The 17,725-nt window shown below is 43.0% G+C and overlaps 1 protein-coding gene across 1 annotated transcript; it reads right to left on the minus strand.

Moving 5' to 3' along the window:
- Positions 1–205: 205 nt before the first annotated feature.
- On the minus strand, positions 206–16,622 carry LOC110515090 (gastrula zinc finger protein XlCGF49.1-like). Its single transcript, XM_036972535.1, has 2 exons — positions 16,498–16,622; positions 206–984 (listed from the first exon to the last, which is right to left on the minus strand). Exons 1-2 carry the CDS (start codon positions 16,620–16,622, stop codon positions 396–398), a joined length of 714 nt encoding a protein of 237 aa, XP_036828430.1. The 3' UTR covers positions 206–395.
- Positions 16,623–17,725: the final 1,103 nt, after the last annotated feature.

Raw genomic sequence — 17,725 nt, forward strand, 5'->3', positions numbered from 1 at the left:
GACTGGTTTTCTGATCGTGCTCCTACCATTTCTTCAAGGTATCTGTGACCAACGGATGCATATCTGTATTCCCAGTCATGTGAAAAACATAGATTCGGCCTCTAATGAATTTATTTAGATTGACTGATTTCCTTAATATGAACTTTAACTCAGTAAAAATGTTTGAAATTGTTACATTTTGTGTTCATATTTTTGTTCAGTATTTACATACACACACATGTTATATATATATATATATATACACAAAAACATATATGGGGGATTAGAAATGAAGTAGACAATTACATTGATGGAAGCTACAATCTAAGTTCAATATTAAAGCTGATCTTCCCCCTAGGACCAAAGACTTTTTACTCTAAAAATGTTCAGCCTACATCTATCCTATGTTCTACTGTTCAGACTGTGTGTAATCTTTCATGTCTTTTCAGGTTACATAAGTGGGTAAAACTCCTTCCACACTGGGAGCAGTGGTAAGGCTTCTCGCCTGTGTGTATTCTTTGATGTATTTTCAGTTTACATAAGTGGGCAAAACTCTTTCCACACTGGGAGCAGGGGTACGGCTTCTCCCCTGTGTGTAATATCTCATGTGTTTTCAGGTTACATGAGTGGGTAAAACGCTTTCCACACTGGGAGCAGGGGTAAGGCTTCTCACCTGTGTGTAATCTCTCATGCGATTTCAGGTTACATAAGTGGGCAAAACTCTTTCCACACTGGGAACAGTGGTAAGGCTTCTCCCCCGTGTGTATTCTCTGATGTGTTTTCAGTTTACATAAGTGAGCAGAACTCTTTCCACACTGGGAGCATTGGAAAGGCTTCTCCCCTGTGTGTATGCTCTCATGTTTTTTCAGGTTGCTTTTCTGGGTAAAACTCTTTCCACACTGGGAGCAGTGGTAAGGCTTCTCCCCTGTGTGTATTCTCTCATGTTTTTTCAGGTGCTCTTTCTGGTTAAAACTCTTTCCACACTGGGAGCAGAGGTGTTGTCTTGCTGGTTTGGACTTCACTGGCTCTGGTTCCTCTGAGTCTGGTCTTTCTCCTGCCAAAGACAGAGTGTTCACTTAAATAGAGACCTGAACAAAACCTCCACATGACAAAACGGCCTTGCTACGAGGGTAAAATCCTAATCAGATCCCTCAATAATCTGAGGCCAATTTGAACAATCTTGGTGTGACTTAGCTTCCTGGTAATTACTAATAATATTTTATAAAAGTCAGATCACAAAAAACGAAACAGTTCCAGGACACTGAAGACATGTTTTACAAATCAGAACACAAAACAGTTCTATGACACAGACGTCACTGGATTCCAACCGAGCAGGTGGTTCTAAATATTCAACCTTTAGTTAACTAAACAGTTCTAGGACACTGAAGACACAGACATTGCTAGATTCCAATCAGCAGGTGGTTCTAAATATATAACTTTCATAGCTGTATGATACAGAATGTGACCTACACACTTCCTTAAACATAAAATAACTAAAGAAGTCATTTTGTGCGGGTTTTTGTTTTTACATTGGAGGCAAAAGCACGTGCTTTGACACAAAGCACATCAGTAACATCTCCCTGTTGTTGAAAGGGTTCGACACATGCTGTTTAAAAGGACCAATTTCTTATTTAAACGTTCAGATTTTCAACATTTTGACTAGCGCTGATGTCATATTTTGGGTAAAGTGAAAAATAAGAAGGTGAAACATTTTGGGTAGATGTTCCTAAAAACTGATAGTAACTATATAGAGTAAGTTTATATACAGCCATATTATAAAGTCTGAAAGGGCTTGTTCATTCACATGAATTCACTATGACATCATCATACGTTTCTAAAACTGATAGAAACTACACCGAACAAAAATATAAACGCAACATGTAAAGTGTTGGTCCCATGGCTTCATGAGCTGAAATAAAAGATCCCTGAAATGTTCCATACGTACGAAAAACTTATTTCTCTCAAAATTGTACACAAATTTGACATCCCTGTTACTGAACATGTATTCTCTGCCAAGATAATCCATCCACCTGACAGGTGTGGCCATATCAAGAAGCTGATGAAACAGCATTATCATTACACAAGTGCACCTTGTGCTGGGGACAATAAAAGGCCACTCGAAAATGTGCAGTTTTGTCACACAGAAATGCCAGATGTCTCAGAGGGAGCCGGCAATTGGTATGCTGACTGCAGGAATGTCCACTGGAGCTGTTGCCATGGAATTTTATGTACACTACCAGTCAAAATGTTGGAGTCACCTACTCATTCATGGGGTTTTTCTTTACTTTTACAAATTTTTACATTGTAGAATAACAGTAAAGACATCAAAACTATGAATAAACATAAGGAATCAGGTAGTAACCGAAAGTGTTTAACAAATCAAAATATATATTAGATTCTTCAAAAGTAGCCCCCCCTTCGCCTTGATGACAGCTTTGCACACGTTTGGCATTCTCTCAACCAGCTTCACATGGAATGCTTTTCCAACCAGTCTTGAAGGAGTTCACACATATGCTGAGAACATGTTGGCTACTTTTCCTTCACTCTGCGGTCCGACTCTATCCCAAACCATCTCAATTTGGTTGAGGTCGGGGGATTGTGGAGGCCAGGTTATCTGATGAAGCACTCCATCACTCTCCTTCTTGGTCAAATATACCTTACACAGCCTGGAGGTGTTTTGTGTCATAGTCCTGTTGAAAAACAAATTAAAGCCCCACTAAGCCCAAACCAGATGGGATGGCGTATCGCTGCAGAATCCTGTGGTAGCCAACCTGGTTAAGTGTGACTTCTAAATCAATCACTGACAGAGTCAACAGCGAAGCACCCGCACACCATCACACATACGGAGATCATCCATTCACCTACTCCGCGTTTGAAACCAAAGATTGCAAATTTGGACTGATCAGACCAAAAGGACTGATATCCACCGGTCTAATGTCCATTGTTCGTGTTTCTTGGCCCAAGCAAGTCTCTTCTTATTGGTGTCCTTTAGCTGTGGTTTCTTTGCAGCAATTCAACCGTGAAGGACTGATTCATGCTCTGAACAGTTGATGTTTTTTTTTATTTATTTTTTTTATTTCACCTTTATTTAACCAGGTAGGCTAGTTGAGAACACCTTTATTTAACCAGGTAGGCTAGTTGAGAACACCTTTATTTAACCAGGTAGGCTAGTTGAGAACACCTTCATTTAACCAGGTAGGCTAGTTGAGAACACCTTTATTTAACCAGGTAGGCTAGTTGAGAACACCTTTATTTAACCAGGTAGGCTAGTTGAGAACACCTTTATTTAACCAGGTAGGCTAGTTGAGAACACCTTTATTTAACCAGGTAGGCTAGTTGAGAACACCTTTATTTAACCAGGTAGGCAAGTTGAGAACACCTTTATTTAACCAGGTAGGCCAGTTGAGAACACCTTTATTTAACCAGGTAGGCTAGTTGAGAACACCTTTATTTAACCAGGTAGGCTAGTTGAGAACACCTTTATTTAACCAGGTAGGCTAGTTGAGATCAAGTTCTCATTTGCAACTGCGACCTGGCCAAGATAAGGCATAGCAGTGTGAACAGACAACACAGAGTTACACATGGTGTAAACAATTAACAAGTCAATAACACAGTAGAAAAAAGGGGAGTCTATATATACATTGTGTGCAAAAGGCATGAGAAGGTAGGCAAATAATTACAATTATGCAGATTAACACTGGAGTGATAAATGATCAGATGGTTATGTAAAGGTAGAGATAGAGATATTGGTGTGCAAAAGAGCAGAAAAATAAATAAATAAAAACAGTATGGGGATGAGGTAGGTGAAAATGGGTGGGCTATTTACCAATAGACTATGTACAGCTGCAGCGATCGGTTAGCTGCTCAGATAGCAGATGTTTGAAGTTGGTGAGGGAGATAAAAGTCTCCAACTTCAGCGATTTTTGCAATTCGTTCCAATCACAGGCAGCAGAGAACTGGAACGAAAGGCGGCCAAATGAGGTGTTGGCTTTAGGGATGATCAGTGAGATACACCTGCTGGAGCGCGTGCTACGGATGGGTGTTGCCATCGTAACCAGTGAACTGAGATAAGGCGGAGCTTTACCTAGCATGGACTTGTAGATGACCTGGAGCCAGTGGGTCTGGCGACGAATATGTAGCGAGGGCCAGCCGACTAGAGCATACAAGTCGCAGTGGTGGGTGGTATAAGGTGCTTTAGTGACAAAACGGATGGCACTGTGATAAACTGCATCCAGTTTGCTGAGTAGAGTGTTGGAAGCAATTTTGTAGATGACATCGCCGAAGTCGAGGATCGGTAGGATAGTCAGTTTTACTAGGGTAAGTTTGGCGGCGTGAGTGAAGGAGGCTTTGTTGCGGAATAGAAAGCCGACTCTTGATTTGATTTTCGATTGGAGATGTTTGATATGGGTCTGGAAGGAGAGTTTAGAGTCTAGCCAGACACCTAGGTACTTATAGATGTCCACATATTCAAGGTCGGAACCATCCAGGGTGGTGATGCTGGTCAGGCGTGCGGGTGCAGGCAGCGAACGGTTGAGAAGCATGCATTTGGTTTTACTAGCGTTTAAGAGCAGTTGGAGGCCACGGAAGGAGTGCTGTATGGCATTGAAGCTCGTTTGGAGGTTAGATAGCACAGTGTCCAAGGACGGGCCGGAAGTATATAGAATGGTGTCGTCTGCGTAGAGGTGGATCAGGGAATCGCCCGCAGCATGAGAAACATCATTGATATATACAGAGAAAAGAGTCGGCCCGAGAATTGAACCCTGTGGCACCCCCATAGAGACTGCCAGAGGACCGGACAGCATGCCCTCCGATTTGACACACTGAACTCTGTCTGCAAAGTAATTGGTGAACCAGGCAAGGCAGTCATCCGAAAAACCGAGGCTACTGAGTCTGCCGATAAGAATACGGTGATTGACAGAGTCGAAAGCCTTGGCAAGGTCTATGAAGACGGCTGCACAGTACTGTCTTTTATCGATGGCGGTTATGATATCGTTTAGTACCTTGAGCGTGGCTGAGGTACACCCGTGACCGGCTCGGAAACCAGATTGCACAGCGGAGAAGGTACGGCGGGATTCAAGATGGTCAGTGATCTGTTTGTTGACTTGGCTTTCGAAGACCTTAGATAGGCAGGGCAGGATGGATATTGGTCTGTAACAGTTTGGGTCCAGGGTGTCGCCCCCTTTGAAGAGGGGGATGACTGCGGCAGCTTTCCAATCCTTGGGGATCTCAGACGATATGAAAGAGAGGTTGAACAGGCTGGTAATAGGGGTTGCGACAATGGCGGCGGATAGTTTCAGGAATAGAGGGTCCAGATTGTCAAGCCCAGCTGATTTGTACGGGTCCAGGTTTTGCAGCTCTTTCAGAACATCTGCTATCTGGATTTGGGTAAAGGAGAACCTGGAGAGGCTTGGGCGAGTAGCTGCGGGGGGGGGGGGGGGAGCTGTTGGACGAGGTTGGAGTAGCCAGGCGGAAGGCATGGCCAGCCGTTGAGAAATGCTTGTTGAAGTTTTCGATAATCATGGATTTATCGGTGGTGACCGTGTTACCTAGCCTCAGTGCAGTGGGCAGCTGGGAGGAGGTGCTCTTGTTCTCCATGGACTTCACAGTGTCCCAGAACTTTTTGGAGTTGGAGCTACAGGATGCAAACTTCTGCCTGAAGAAGTTGGCTTTAGCTTTCCTGACTGACTGTGTGTATTGGTTCCTGACTTCCCTGAACAGTTGCATATCGCGGGACTGTTCGATGTTAGTGCAGTCCGCCACAGGATGTTTTTGTGCTGGTCGAGGGCAGTCAGGTCTGGAGTGAACCAGGGGCTATATCTGTTCTTAGTTCTGCATTTTTTGAACGGAGCATGCTTATCTAAAATGGTGAGGAAGTTACTTTTAAAGAAAGACCAGGCATCCTCAACTGACGGGATGAGGTCAATGTCCTTCCAGGATACCCGGGCCAGGTCGATTAGAAAGGCCTGCTCACAGAAGTGTTTTAGGGAGCGTTTGACAGTGATGAGGGGTGGTCGTTTGACTGCGGCTCCATAGCGGATACAGGCAATGAGGCAGTGATCGCTGAGATCCTGGTTGAAGACAGCGGAGGTGTATTTGGAGGGCCAGTTGGTCAGGATGACGTCAATGAGGGTGCCCTTGTTTACAGAGTTAGGGTTGTACCTGGTGGGTTCCTTGATGATTTGAGTGAGATTGAGGGCATCTAGCTTAGATTGTAGGACTGCCGGGGTGTTAAGCATATCCCAGTTTAGGTCACCTAACAGAACAAACTCTGAAGCTAGATGGGGGGCGATCAATTCACAAATGGTGTCCAGGGCACAGCTGGGAGCTGAGGGGGGTCGGTAGCAGGCGGCAACAGTGAGAGACTTATTTCTGGAGAGAGTAATTTTCAAAATTAGTAGTTCGAACTGTTTGGGTATGGACCTGGAAAGTATGACATTACTTTGCAGGCTATCTCTGCAGTAGACTGCAACTCCTCCTCCTTTGGCAGTTCTATCTTGACGGAAGATGTTATAGTTGGGTATGGAAATCTCAGAATTTTTGGTGGCCTTCCTGAGCCAGGATTCAGACACGGCAAGGACATCAGGGTTAGCAGAGTGTGCTAGAGCAGTGAGTAAGACAAACTTAGGGAGGAGGCTTCTGATGTTGACATGCATGAAACCAAGGCTTTTTCGATCACAGAAGTCAACAAATGAGGGTGCCTGGGGACATGCAGGGCCTGGGTTTACCTCCACATCACCCGCGGAACAGAGAAGGAGTAGTATGAGGGTGCGGCTGAAGGCTATCAAAACTGGTCGCCTAGGGCGTTGGGGACAGAGAATAAGAGGAGCAGGTTTCTGGGCATGGTAGAATATATTCAGGGCATAATGCGCAAACAGGGGTATGGTGGGGTGCGGGTACAGCGGAGGTAAGCCCAGGCACTGGGTGATGATGAGAGAGGTTGTATCTCTGGACATGCTGGTTGTAATGGGTGAGGTCACCGCATGTGTGGGGGGTGGGACAAAGGAGGTAACAGGGGTATAAAGAGTGGAACTAGGGGCTCCATTGTAAACTAAAACAATGATAACTAACCTGCACAACAGTATACAAGGCATATTGACATTTGAGAAAGACATACAGCGAGGCATACAGTAATCACAGGTGTTGAATTGGGAGAGCTAGCTAAAACAGTAGGTGAGACAACAGCTAATCAGCTAGCACAACAACAGCAGGTAGAATGGCGATTGATTAGGCAGAGAGGGTCGGATTAACTACACACAGAGCCTAAGTGCGGCTGGGGCCGACAGATAAAACATAAACAAGCAGAATGGATTACCGTGATTAATGGACAGTCCAGCATGCATCAGCTATGTAGCCAAGTGATCAGTGTCCAAGGGGCAGCGGTGGATGGGGCAGGGAAGCTGGACTGGCGAGTGTTATCCAGGTTAGAAAACTAACAATGACCAAATAGCTTGTAGCCAGTTAGCTGGTTAGCTTCTGGAGGTTCTTGAGTGTGTTCTAAAATGTAAAGATAATAGCGGTTCCGTATCACATTGGGTGAGGCAGGTTACCGGAAGGTATAAACAAATTAAAAATCGAAAAGGGATAGAAAGTAAATATGGGTTCAGTGAGTGTTTGGGACGCGGCGATTCAGACGGTTAGCAGGCCTGTGCTAACAAGCTAACAGTTAGTAGACGGTGCTAAACACGGTAGCAGTTAGCGGACCGGGCTAAACAAGCTAGCAGTTAGCAGGCCGAATTTGCAAGCAAGGAGATAGCAAGGGCTAGAGAGTTAGCCTTTGGGGACGTCGCGATGGGGGTATCTGTTTATTCCTCTTCATGCAGTGACATCGATGGACCGGTCGTGGGTCTGGATATTGTAGCCCAGGAGCTCAAAATGTTCCGTTTGCGATGGGAATCCGGGGATGAAAAATAAAATAATAAATAGGTCCGTTATGCTCTGGTTAGAGTCGCGTTGTTCGAACTGGCGAGAGCTTTCCGAGCTAAAGGTTAGCTGATGACCGGTTAGCTGAAGACCGCTAGCAATGTTTTGCTGAAGCTGGTAGTTCGTTGGCTAGCTTCAGTTGAGGGGTTCCAAGGTCCGAAGTAAATATAAATACTTTAGGAAAAATAGCTACGTTGGGTGAGGCGGGTTGCAGGAGAGTATTTAGAAGAAGTTGAGGTTCAGCAAAAAGTTTTAAAGATATGTGAAGAAAAAAAAACGAAAACAAACGATATATACAAGGGACACAACACGACAATACGTCCTACTGCTACGCCATCTTGGATCCAATGTTGAGATGCGTCTCTTAATTTAACTCTGTGAAGCATTTATTTGGGCTGCAATTTCTGAGGCTGGTAACTCTAATGAAGTTATTCTCTGCAGCAGAAGTAACTCTGGGTCTTCCTTTCCTGTGGTGGTCCTTAAAGTAATGAGAGCTAGTTTCATCATAGCGCTTGATGTTTTGTGCGACTGCACTTGAAAGAACTTGACATTTTCCGGATTAACTGACCTTCATGTCTTCAAGTAATGATGGAATGTGGTTTCTCTTTGCTTATTTGAGCTGTTCTTGCCATAATATGGACTAGATCTTTTCCAAATAGGACCATCTTCTGTATACCCCCCCACCCCCCCCCCCCCCCCCCCCCCTTGTCACAACACAACTGATTGCCTCAAACACATGAAGGAAAGACATTCCACAAACTTTTAACAAGGCACACCTGTTAATTTAAATGCATTCCAGGTGACTACATCTTGAAGCTGGTTGAGAGAATGCCATGAGTGTGCAAATCTGTCATCAAGTCAAAGGGTGGTTACTTTGAAGAATCTCAAATATACTTTGATTTGTTTAACACTTTTTTGGTTACTTAATGATTCCTTATGTGTTATTTCATAGTTTTGATGACCACTATTATTCTACATAGTCAAAATAAAGAAAAACACCTGGAATGAGTTGGTGTAATATATAGTCTATATATATATATATATCAGTATATATATCAGTATATACAGTGACTTGCGAAAGTATTCGGCCCTCTTGAACTTTGCGACCTTTTGCCACATTTCAGGCTTCAAACATAAAGATATAAAACTGTATTTTTTTGTGAAGAATCAACAACAAGTGGGACACAATCATGAAGTGGAACGACATTTATTGGATATTTCAAACTTTTTTAACAAATCAAAAACTGAAAAATTGGGTGTGTGGCGCTACAAAGTATTAACTTAAGGGGGCTGAATAATTTTGCACGCCCAATTTTTCAGTTTTTGACTCACAAGAAAAGCTTTTCACTCATATTTCATGGCTTTTTGAGAGTTTAAAATATATATTTGCCTTTTTTAACAAGTCCTGAAGATCAGATGTTAATGAAGCAATACAGACCACATAGAAGTGTCTGGAGTTTAGTTTGCCTGTTCTACAGTCTAGTAAAGAAAGGGGGGGGGGGGGGGGGGGGTTGACTGGGACAGACAATGTAACATCTATAATGTTTTGAGAAAATGTTTTTGTAAAACATGCTCCTTTTGAAACTTTCTCTCTAAATCTGACTTTCATTATGGTTTTATATGGTCTATTGGTTTCTCTCTAAATCTAACTTTCATTAAGGTTTTATATGGTCTATTGGTTTCTCTCTAAATCTAACTTTCATCAAGGTTTTATATGGTCTATTGGTTTCTCTCTAAATCTAACTTTCATCAAGGTTTTATATGGTCTATTGGTTTCTCTCTTTTCATTGGCAGAATCCTTTTTCAGTGTTATGATATTCATAACATCCATATCCACCAGTCTATCTTCCTGTCAACTAACAGAACTCTGCTAGTTGTCCTGGTAACAGATACCAGTTTTCTTCATGTCAACTATTTTTATTGTTATTTTATATTTATTTTATATTTAACCTTTATTTAACCAGGCAAGTCAGATAAGAACAAAATCTTATTGACAATGACGGCCTAGGAACAGTGGGTCAACTGCCCTGTTCAGGGGCAGAACGGCAGATTTTTACCTTGTCAGCTCGGGGATTCGATCGGTTAGTGGTCCAACGCTCCAGCAGACTACTCCAACCACCAGGCTACCTGCCACCCCAAAACTAACAGAACTCTGCTGGTTGTCCTGGTAACAGATACCAGATCTATTTCATTTGTTCAAACTAAACTACAGCACTTACTCTGATGAGTCAAATCTGATCCTTTCCTCTCTTCTCCTCCTCTCACAGTTCCACTCAGCCCCTTTGTTTTCCTGCAGTCCACCAGCAGCACAGACAACCTCTTCATACCCAGCAGTAAGGTGCTACCGGGAGAGGCTCGACACGGGGACTCCGGGAGGGAGGAAGGGCTATCGTTGTCCTGGTAACCATAAAGAGGGAACACAGACACATATCATTATGGATGCTGATGTCACTGTTGTCATAAAGTGCTTTCCAGAAACCCAGCCCCAGATAGAGCAAGCTGTATGCTAGACCAGACCAAGCTGTATGCTAGACCAGACCAAGCTGTACCATCTGGTGTTCTGATCTGGAGAGACTCTTCTCTGCCTCGTCAGCATCAGGATGTTGTTGAGGCTCCCCAGAGGATCCATAATAGTCATGTCTCTCTCCTGTGTGAACGAGAACATCAAACAGATATTGAACTTATTGAACTTTATTTTAAAATCATAGGGTCTTAGACGAGGCATTAATATATCTCAACTTGGCATATAATGCAAATGTGAAAGGGTTGTTGCACGAAACAGGTGTATTTTGTGTCCCTTCGATATTTTATGAAGAAATTATGCTCCAATATTGAATTTTAAAAGCCTGTTGCAATAGATGAGGTGCAGTTTAATATAGACCACATGGATAATTTAATACATAATCTAAAAGTCCCCAAAATATATGAACCAATGGCAGATTGACCCTTTAACAATTTATACAGTACTGAACAACATATTCAAGTGTAGAACTTCAGTAGAATGCCCCTTAAAATCCCCACATTCAATAACTGCATAGTTTGTATCCCTGTTGAAGACAGTACTCACTGGTGTTAATCAGATATTCTGTCTCCTCCTCTTTCACTCCCAAAACGTCTTCCTCCTTCACCTTTATTGAGACAGCATCCTCTTCCTCTCGAAACGGTTCTTTCTCTTCCTTCACTAAAACAGCCTCCTCTTCCTCCATTTTCATTCTGAATAATTCTTTCTCTCCTTTCATTGTAATATCCTCCTCTTCGTCTTTCACGACAATGTTCAGCGCCAGAGCATCTTTCTCTCCTTTCACTGTAATATCCTCCTCTTCTTCGTCTTTCACGACAATGTTCAGCGCCAGAGCTTCTTTCTCCAAACAGCAGACCTCATCTTCTTTAGCAGGGGATGCGTAGTTTAGTGAGCTCATGGTCAGTGATGTTAGTTAGCATTAGCGACTAGCCTAGTGCTAGGCTCAGTATCAATATTTAACAAGTTTGCAAATTGAACAAGGAAATTAGGTTAAAGTTAACCAGTAGATACGTCGCCAGAAATGTGTTTTCAACACTGAGATTAGCTAATGTACATTAATAATGTCTAAAACCTCAATCTTTCAGTTTTATGTTGGCTAGCTAGCTACCGAGGTGGTTGAAAGAGTAGCCGTGTTGTTGTTCCTGAGGAAGCGTCCCGTCCAGTCCATTATACGTCACACAAGAAGCATCACCCGAAAGACGCTCATCGCCATCTGCTGGCTGGAGTGGGTAACGCAGTTTGGAAACAAAAGTTACAACTCTTTTGTATTGGAAAAAACGTCATAATAATTCAACAATAAACTGATATATTTTCTCTTACAAATAATAATTTCCGGTAAACAGACGTAGAAGCTTAATATGAATATGTAGATGATGATGATTAAATACTTATATGAATAGGTAGTGTGTTAATGTGTGTTTTCTCTGTTAATTTTTTACATTCGTTTTAATCTAGATGCGATCATGCTATCCACTTCAATCAGTGTAAGATACAAACCATCCTGTAAACAACAGTGCAAATGCATCACATGCAAATAGCACTTGATTTTCTGATTATCTGTAGTGCTATACACTGGGTATAAAAAACTTTAGGAACACCTGCTCCTTCCTTGACATAGACTGACTAGGTGAATCCAGGCTAAAGCTATGATCCCTTATTGATGTCACTAGTTAAATCCACTTCAATCAGTTTCGATGAAGAGGGGGAGACAGGTTAAATAAGGATTTTTAAGCCTTGAGACAAATGAGACATGGATTGTGTATGTGTGCCATTCAGATGGTGAATGGGGAAGACAAAATATTATAAGGGTCATTGAACAGGGTATGATAGTAGGTGCCAGGCGCACTGGTTTGTGTCAAGAACTGCAACGCTACAGCTTCCCATGTGCACCAAGAATGGTCCACCAGCCAAAACAGTGGCGGTCAGTGCCGTTTCAGATGAGGGAGGACCATTTGTTTTTTCATGAGCATGGCCTTATTTCTACACAAGCATATTGGATGACTGTCATTCATATCCCATTCACCCTGTTCAATGTAGCATGAACGGGTTTAGGCTACTACATGATACTCACATTTTCACTATAACCATCATGAGGTTGCTACAACCTGGCCTATGAATGAAAGTTTAGAATGTAGGTGCACACTGGTCGAGAGAAAAATACTGCCTAGCACACTCTTGACTACATCTAGCTGATAAATGGGTGTCATCAGTAGTCCAACAGTTTCAAACAAGAGATTCTATTGGACAAATGTTGATCCCGGTTTTGTTCCGTTTATGTAATGTTTGTCAACAGAATCGGAGGACTGAATACACCCCTGATCATGCATAAACACAGGTCACTTTCATAACAGCCACGTTGTATTCCTTCTCTCCTCCTCTCACCTTTTCCCCCTCGCTTCTGTACTTCAATGCACAACACATCAGCTGTATGTGACCAGGAAAGAAAACATTTACAAGCCAAACCATATCATAACTGCTACACACAGCTTACATTGTTGTCACCATATTAGCTAAAGTAACATCATAGTCAACAGAGATAATAGAACTAACCTGCTACAATCATAGCAACGCTCTGTTTGAGCCAAGTGTTTGAGTAGACTAAACTAGATGGCTGCATTTGCTAGCTAAGTAAGTGAAACTGAAAGTGGAAAATAAATGACGAAATATCTCTCTCGCTTCTCCTTCATTTTGGAATAAAATCATTTGTTCAAAACTGTTCAACTATTGTATTTTTCTCTCTTTGGGTCAACTACTCACCACATGTTATGCACTGCAGTGCTAGCTAGCTGTAGCTTTTGCTTTCAGTACTAGATTAATTCTCTGATCCTTTAATTGGGTGGACAACATGTCAGTTCATGCTGCAAGAGCCCTGATAGGTTGGAGGACGTCCTCCGGAAGTTGTCATAATTATTGTGTAAGTCTATAGAAGCCTTGAGAACCATAATCCTCCTAGGTTTTGTATTGAAGTAAATGTACCCAGAGGAGGATGCAAAAGAGTATGTTTTAATCAATTATTTGGTGACGTGATTATATTTAGTAGAGTTTTATCAACAAAAAAAAAATCAATGAGGAGGAGGGTCCTTCCTCCTCTGAGGAGTCAACATGGGCCAGCATCCCTGTGGAACACTTTCGACAGCTTGAAGAGTCAATGAATTGAGGCTGTTCTGAGGGAGAAAGGGGAGGGTCCAACTCCATATTAGGAAGGTGTTCCAAATGTTTGGTATAATCAGTGGATATATCTGTCATTTAGCAGACACTTTTATCCAAAGTGATTTGCAGTCATGTGTGCAAATACTTTACACATGGGTGGTCCCAGGAATCAAACCCACTACCCTGGTTTAACAAGCACTATACTCCACCAACTGAGCTACAGGACCACAAGGAATGATCAAGGATGACGCAGAGAAAAAAAAACACACACACACACACACACACACACACACACACACACACACAGCCTGAATTTGAAAAATCGAATTTAATTAAAGACAGTAACATTGAAACTGACAAACTCCATATTTAGTTCAAATCAAATGTTATTTGTCATACATACAACAGGTGTAGACGTCACTGTGAAATGCTGAATACAACTGCTATAGCTATACCTTACCGTGAAATGCTTCTTACAAGCACAGCCTGGAATCTAACCAAGGAAATTCTTACTGACAAGCACTTACACACAATGTAGTTAAGAAAAATAAGAGTTAAGAAAATATTTACTAAATAAACAAAAAACAAAAAAAGTAACACAATTAAATATCAATAACGAGGCTATATACAGGAGGTACCAGTACAGAGTCAATGTGGAGGCTATATACAGGAGGTACCAGTACAGAGTCAATGTGGAGGCTATATTTGATTTGATTTGATTTGATATGCAGGGGGTACCGGTACAGAGTCAATGTGGAGGCTATATACAGGAGATACCAGTACAGAGTCAATGTGGAGGCTATATACGTGGGGTACCGGTACAGAGTCAATGTGGAGGCTATATACAGGGGGTACCAGTACAGAGTCAATGTGGAGGTTATATACAGGAGGCACCAGTACAGAGTCAATGTGGAGGCTATATACGTGGGGTACCGGTACAGAGTCAATGTGGAGGCTATATACAGGGGGTACCAGTACAGAGTCAATGTGGAGGTTATATACAGGAGGCACCAGTACAGAGTCAATGTGGAGGCTATATACAGGGGGTACCAGTACAGAGTTAATGTGGAGGCTATATACAGGAGATACCAGTACAGAGTCAATGTGGAGGCTATATTCAGGGAGTACCAGTACAGAGTCAATGTGGAGGCTATATACAGGGGGTACCAGTACAGAGTTAATGTGGAGGCTATATACAGGAGATACCAGTACAGAGTCAATGTGGAGGTTATATACAGGGGGTACCGGTACAGAGTCAATGTGGAGGCTATATACAGGGGGTACCAGTACAGAGTCAATGTGGAGGTTATATACAGGGGGTACCGGTACAGAGTCAATGTGGAGGCTATATACAGGGGGTACCAGTACAGAGTCAATGTGGAGACTATATACAGGGGGTACCAGTACAGAGTCAATGTGGAGGTTATATACAGGGGGTACCGGTACAGAGTCAATGTGGAGGCTATATACAGGGGGTACCAGTACAGAGTCAATGTGGAGGCTATATACAGGGGGTACCAGTACAGAGTCAATGTGGAGACTATATACAGGGGGTACCAGTACAGAGTCAATGTGGAGACTATATACAGGGGGTACCAGTACAGAGTCAATGTGGAGGTTATATACAGGAGATACCAGTACAGAGTCAATGTGGAGGTTATATACAGGGGGTACCGGTACAGAGTCAATGTGGAGGCTATATACAGGGGGTACCAGTACAGAGTCAATGTGGAGGTTATATACAGGGGGTACCGGTACAGAGTCAATGTGGAGGCTATATACAGGGGGTACCAGTACAGAGTCAATGTGGAGACTATATACAGGGGGTACCAGTACAGAGTCAATGTGGAGGTTATATACAGGGGGTACCGGTACAGAGTCAATGTGGAGGCTATATACAGGGGGTACCAGTACAGAGTCAATGTGGAGGCTATATACAGGGGGTACCAGTACAGAGTCAATGTGGAGACTATATACAGGGGGTACCAGTACAGAGTCAATGTGGAGACTATATACAGGGGGTACCAGTACAGAGTCAATGTGGAGGTTATATACAGGGGGTACCGGTACAGAGTCAATGTGGAGGCTATATACAGGGGGTACCAGTACAGAGTCAATGTGGAGGCTATATACAGGGGGTACCAGTACAGAGTCAATGTGGAGGCTATATACAGGGGGTACCAGTGCAGAGTCAATGTGGAGGCTATATACAGGGGGTACCAGTACAGAGTCAATGTGGAGGCTATATACAGGAGGTACCAGTACAGAGTCAATGCGGAGGCTATACACAGGGGGTACCAGTACAGAGTCAATGTAGAGGCTATATACAGGGGGTACCAGTACAGAGTCAATGTAGAGGCTATATACAGGGGGTACCAGTACAGAGTTAATGTGGAGGCTATATACAGGAGGTACCGGTACAGAGTTAATGTGGAGGCTATATACAGGAGGTACCGGTACAGAGTCAATGTGGAGGCTTTATACAGGGGGTACCAGCACAGAGTCAATGTGGAGGCTATATACAGGGGGTACCAGTACAGAGTTAATGTGGAGGCTATATACAGGGGGTACCAGTACAGAGTCAATGTGGAGGCTATATACAGGAGGTACTTGTACATAGTGAATGTGGAGGCTATATACAGGAGGTACCAGTACAGAGTCAATGTGGAGGCTATATATAGGAGGTACCAGTACAGAGTCAATGTGGAGGCTATATACAGGGGGTACCAGTACAGAGTCAATGTGGAGGCTATATACAGGAGATACCAGTACAGAGTTAATCTGAATAACTTCAACATGGACAATATGAGAACACTGATGGCTCAATATGGTTTTCTGAGGGATGACGGCTTCATATTCATTCCATATTCTCTGCTCAACAACACTGACTGAGAATCAATCTGGTTGATTCTCTGCTCACAACAAACTTTGCTGTGTCCAGGCTGTCACTTCTGTCATCAGCTACTAACACCAGTGCTGTACCTTTGTCCTTGTCCCTGGATGACGGCTTCCTGCTCCCTCTTCCATAGTGAGAACACTGATGGCTCAACATGGTTTTCTGAGAGACTGGATGACGGCTGCCTGCTCAATCTTCCATAGTGGGAACACTGCTAGCTCAACATGGGCTTCCTGGTTATGAAAGAAAGTGTGATGGTCAATGGTAGCCACTCCCATTGTTTGAAGCAGTTGTGGTCTTTGTTGGCATGTATCCAGACCCCAGAATGGTAGTAGAAAGGAGCCTGTTCCCTGCATGCTTCCTCACAATCATTGGCTGCCTCAACCACACACCCACCTGACTTCATTCCTACAGCCTTCATCTCCGTCCCTGGAGTCTCTTCACTGACTGATCTTCATTCCTACAGCCTTCATCACCATCCCTGGAGTCTCTTCACTGACTGATCTTCATTCCTACAGCCTTCATCTCCGTCCCTGGAGTCTCTTAACCGAGTAAGTATAGATAGTATAAGAAACCTGCCCCATTCTACTTGTCTATTATCTTTGTTTAGAAATAGTCATTTGTGTGACCTACTGATTTTCCCTACAATTTATTTATTTTTCAATGCCAACAGACAATTTGTTAGTTCGTTTGACATGGTGGGTTCTTTTTGTGTCAGTAAAAATGTATAAGGGAGAAATGGCGATGGAAACTCCTTTATGCGCAAATATTTATATAATAACCATCACATCTTAGTTAACTTGGAGTCACGTGATGAAATGTTGATTGTTCCTCCCACTACGATTTGGGAACCCATGCAGTTTATTAGGCTACAGATGAAATAAGTTATGAACTCAGGGTGGTGAAAGTGCACGTGATGAGCTTGGGCTGGCAGGGTAGCCTAGTGGTTAGAGCGTTGGACTAGTAACCGAAAGGTTGCAAGTTCATATCCCCGAGCTGACAAGGTACAAATCTGTCGTTCTGCAGTTAACCCACTGTTCCTAGACCAGTTAACCCACTGTTCCTAGACCAGTTAACCCACTGTTCCTAGACCAGTTAACCCACTGTTCCTAGACCAGTTAACCCACTGTTCCTAGACCAGTTAACCCACTGTTCCTAGACCAGTTAACCCACTGTTCCTAGACCCACTGTTCCTAGACCAGTGTTCCCAGGCCGTCATTGAAAATGTGAATTTGTTCTTAACTGACCTTAAATAAAAA

The sequence above is a fragment of the Oncorhynchus mykiss genome, unplaced genomic scaffold, assembly GCF_013265735.2.
Source record: "Oncorhynchus mykiss isolate Arlee unplaced genomic scaffold, USDA_OmykA_1.1 un_scaffold_173, whole genome shotgun sequence".
In the NCBI taxonomy this organism is placed as follows: domain Eukaryota; kingdom Metazoa; phylum Chordata; class Actinopteri; order Salmoniformes; family Salmonidae; genus Oncorhynchus; species Oncorhynchus mykiss.

Excerpts from the sequence above, each read along its gene's own strand:
- LOC110515090 (XM_036972535.1), bottom strand. The coding sequence starts at position 16,622 with ATGTTGAGCCATCAGTGTTCTCACTATGGAAGAGGGAGCAGGAAGCCG. Across the intron at positions 985-16,497 it reads GACAGCCTGGACACAGCAAA|AAGACAACACCTCTGCTCCC; the intron begins GTTTGTTGTGAG and ends GTCCAAACCAGC.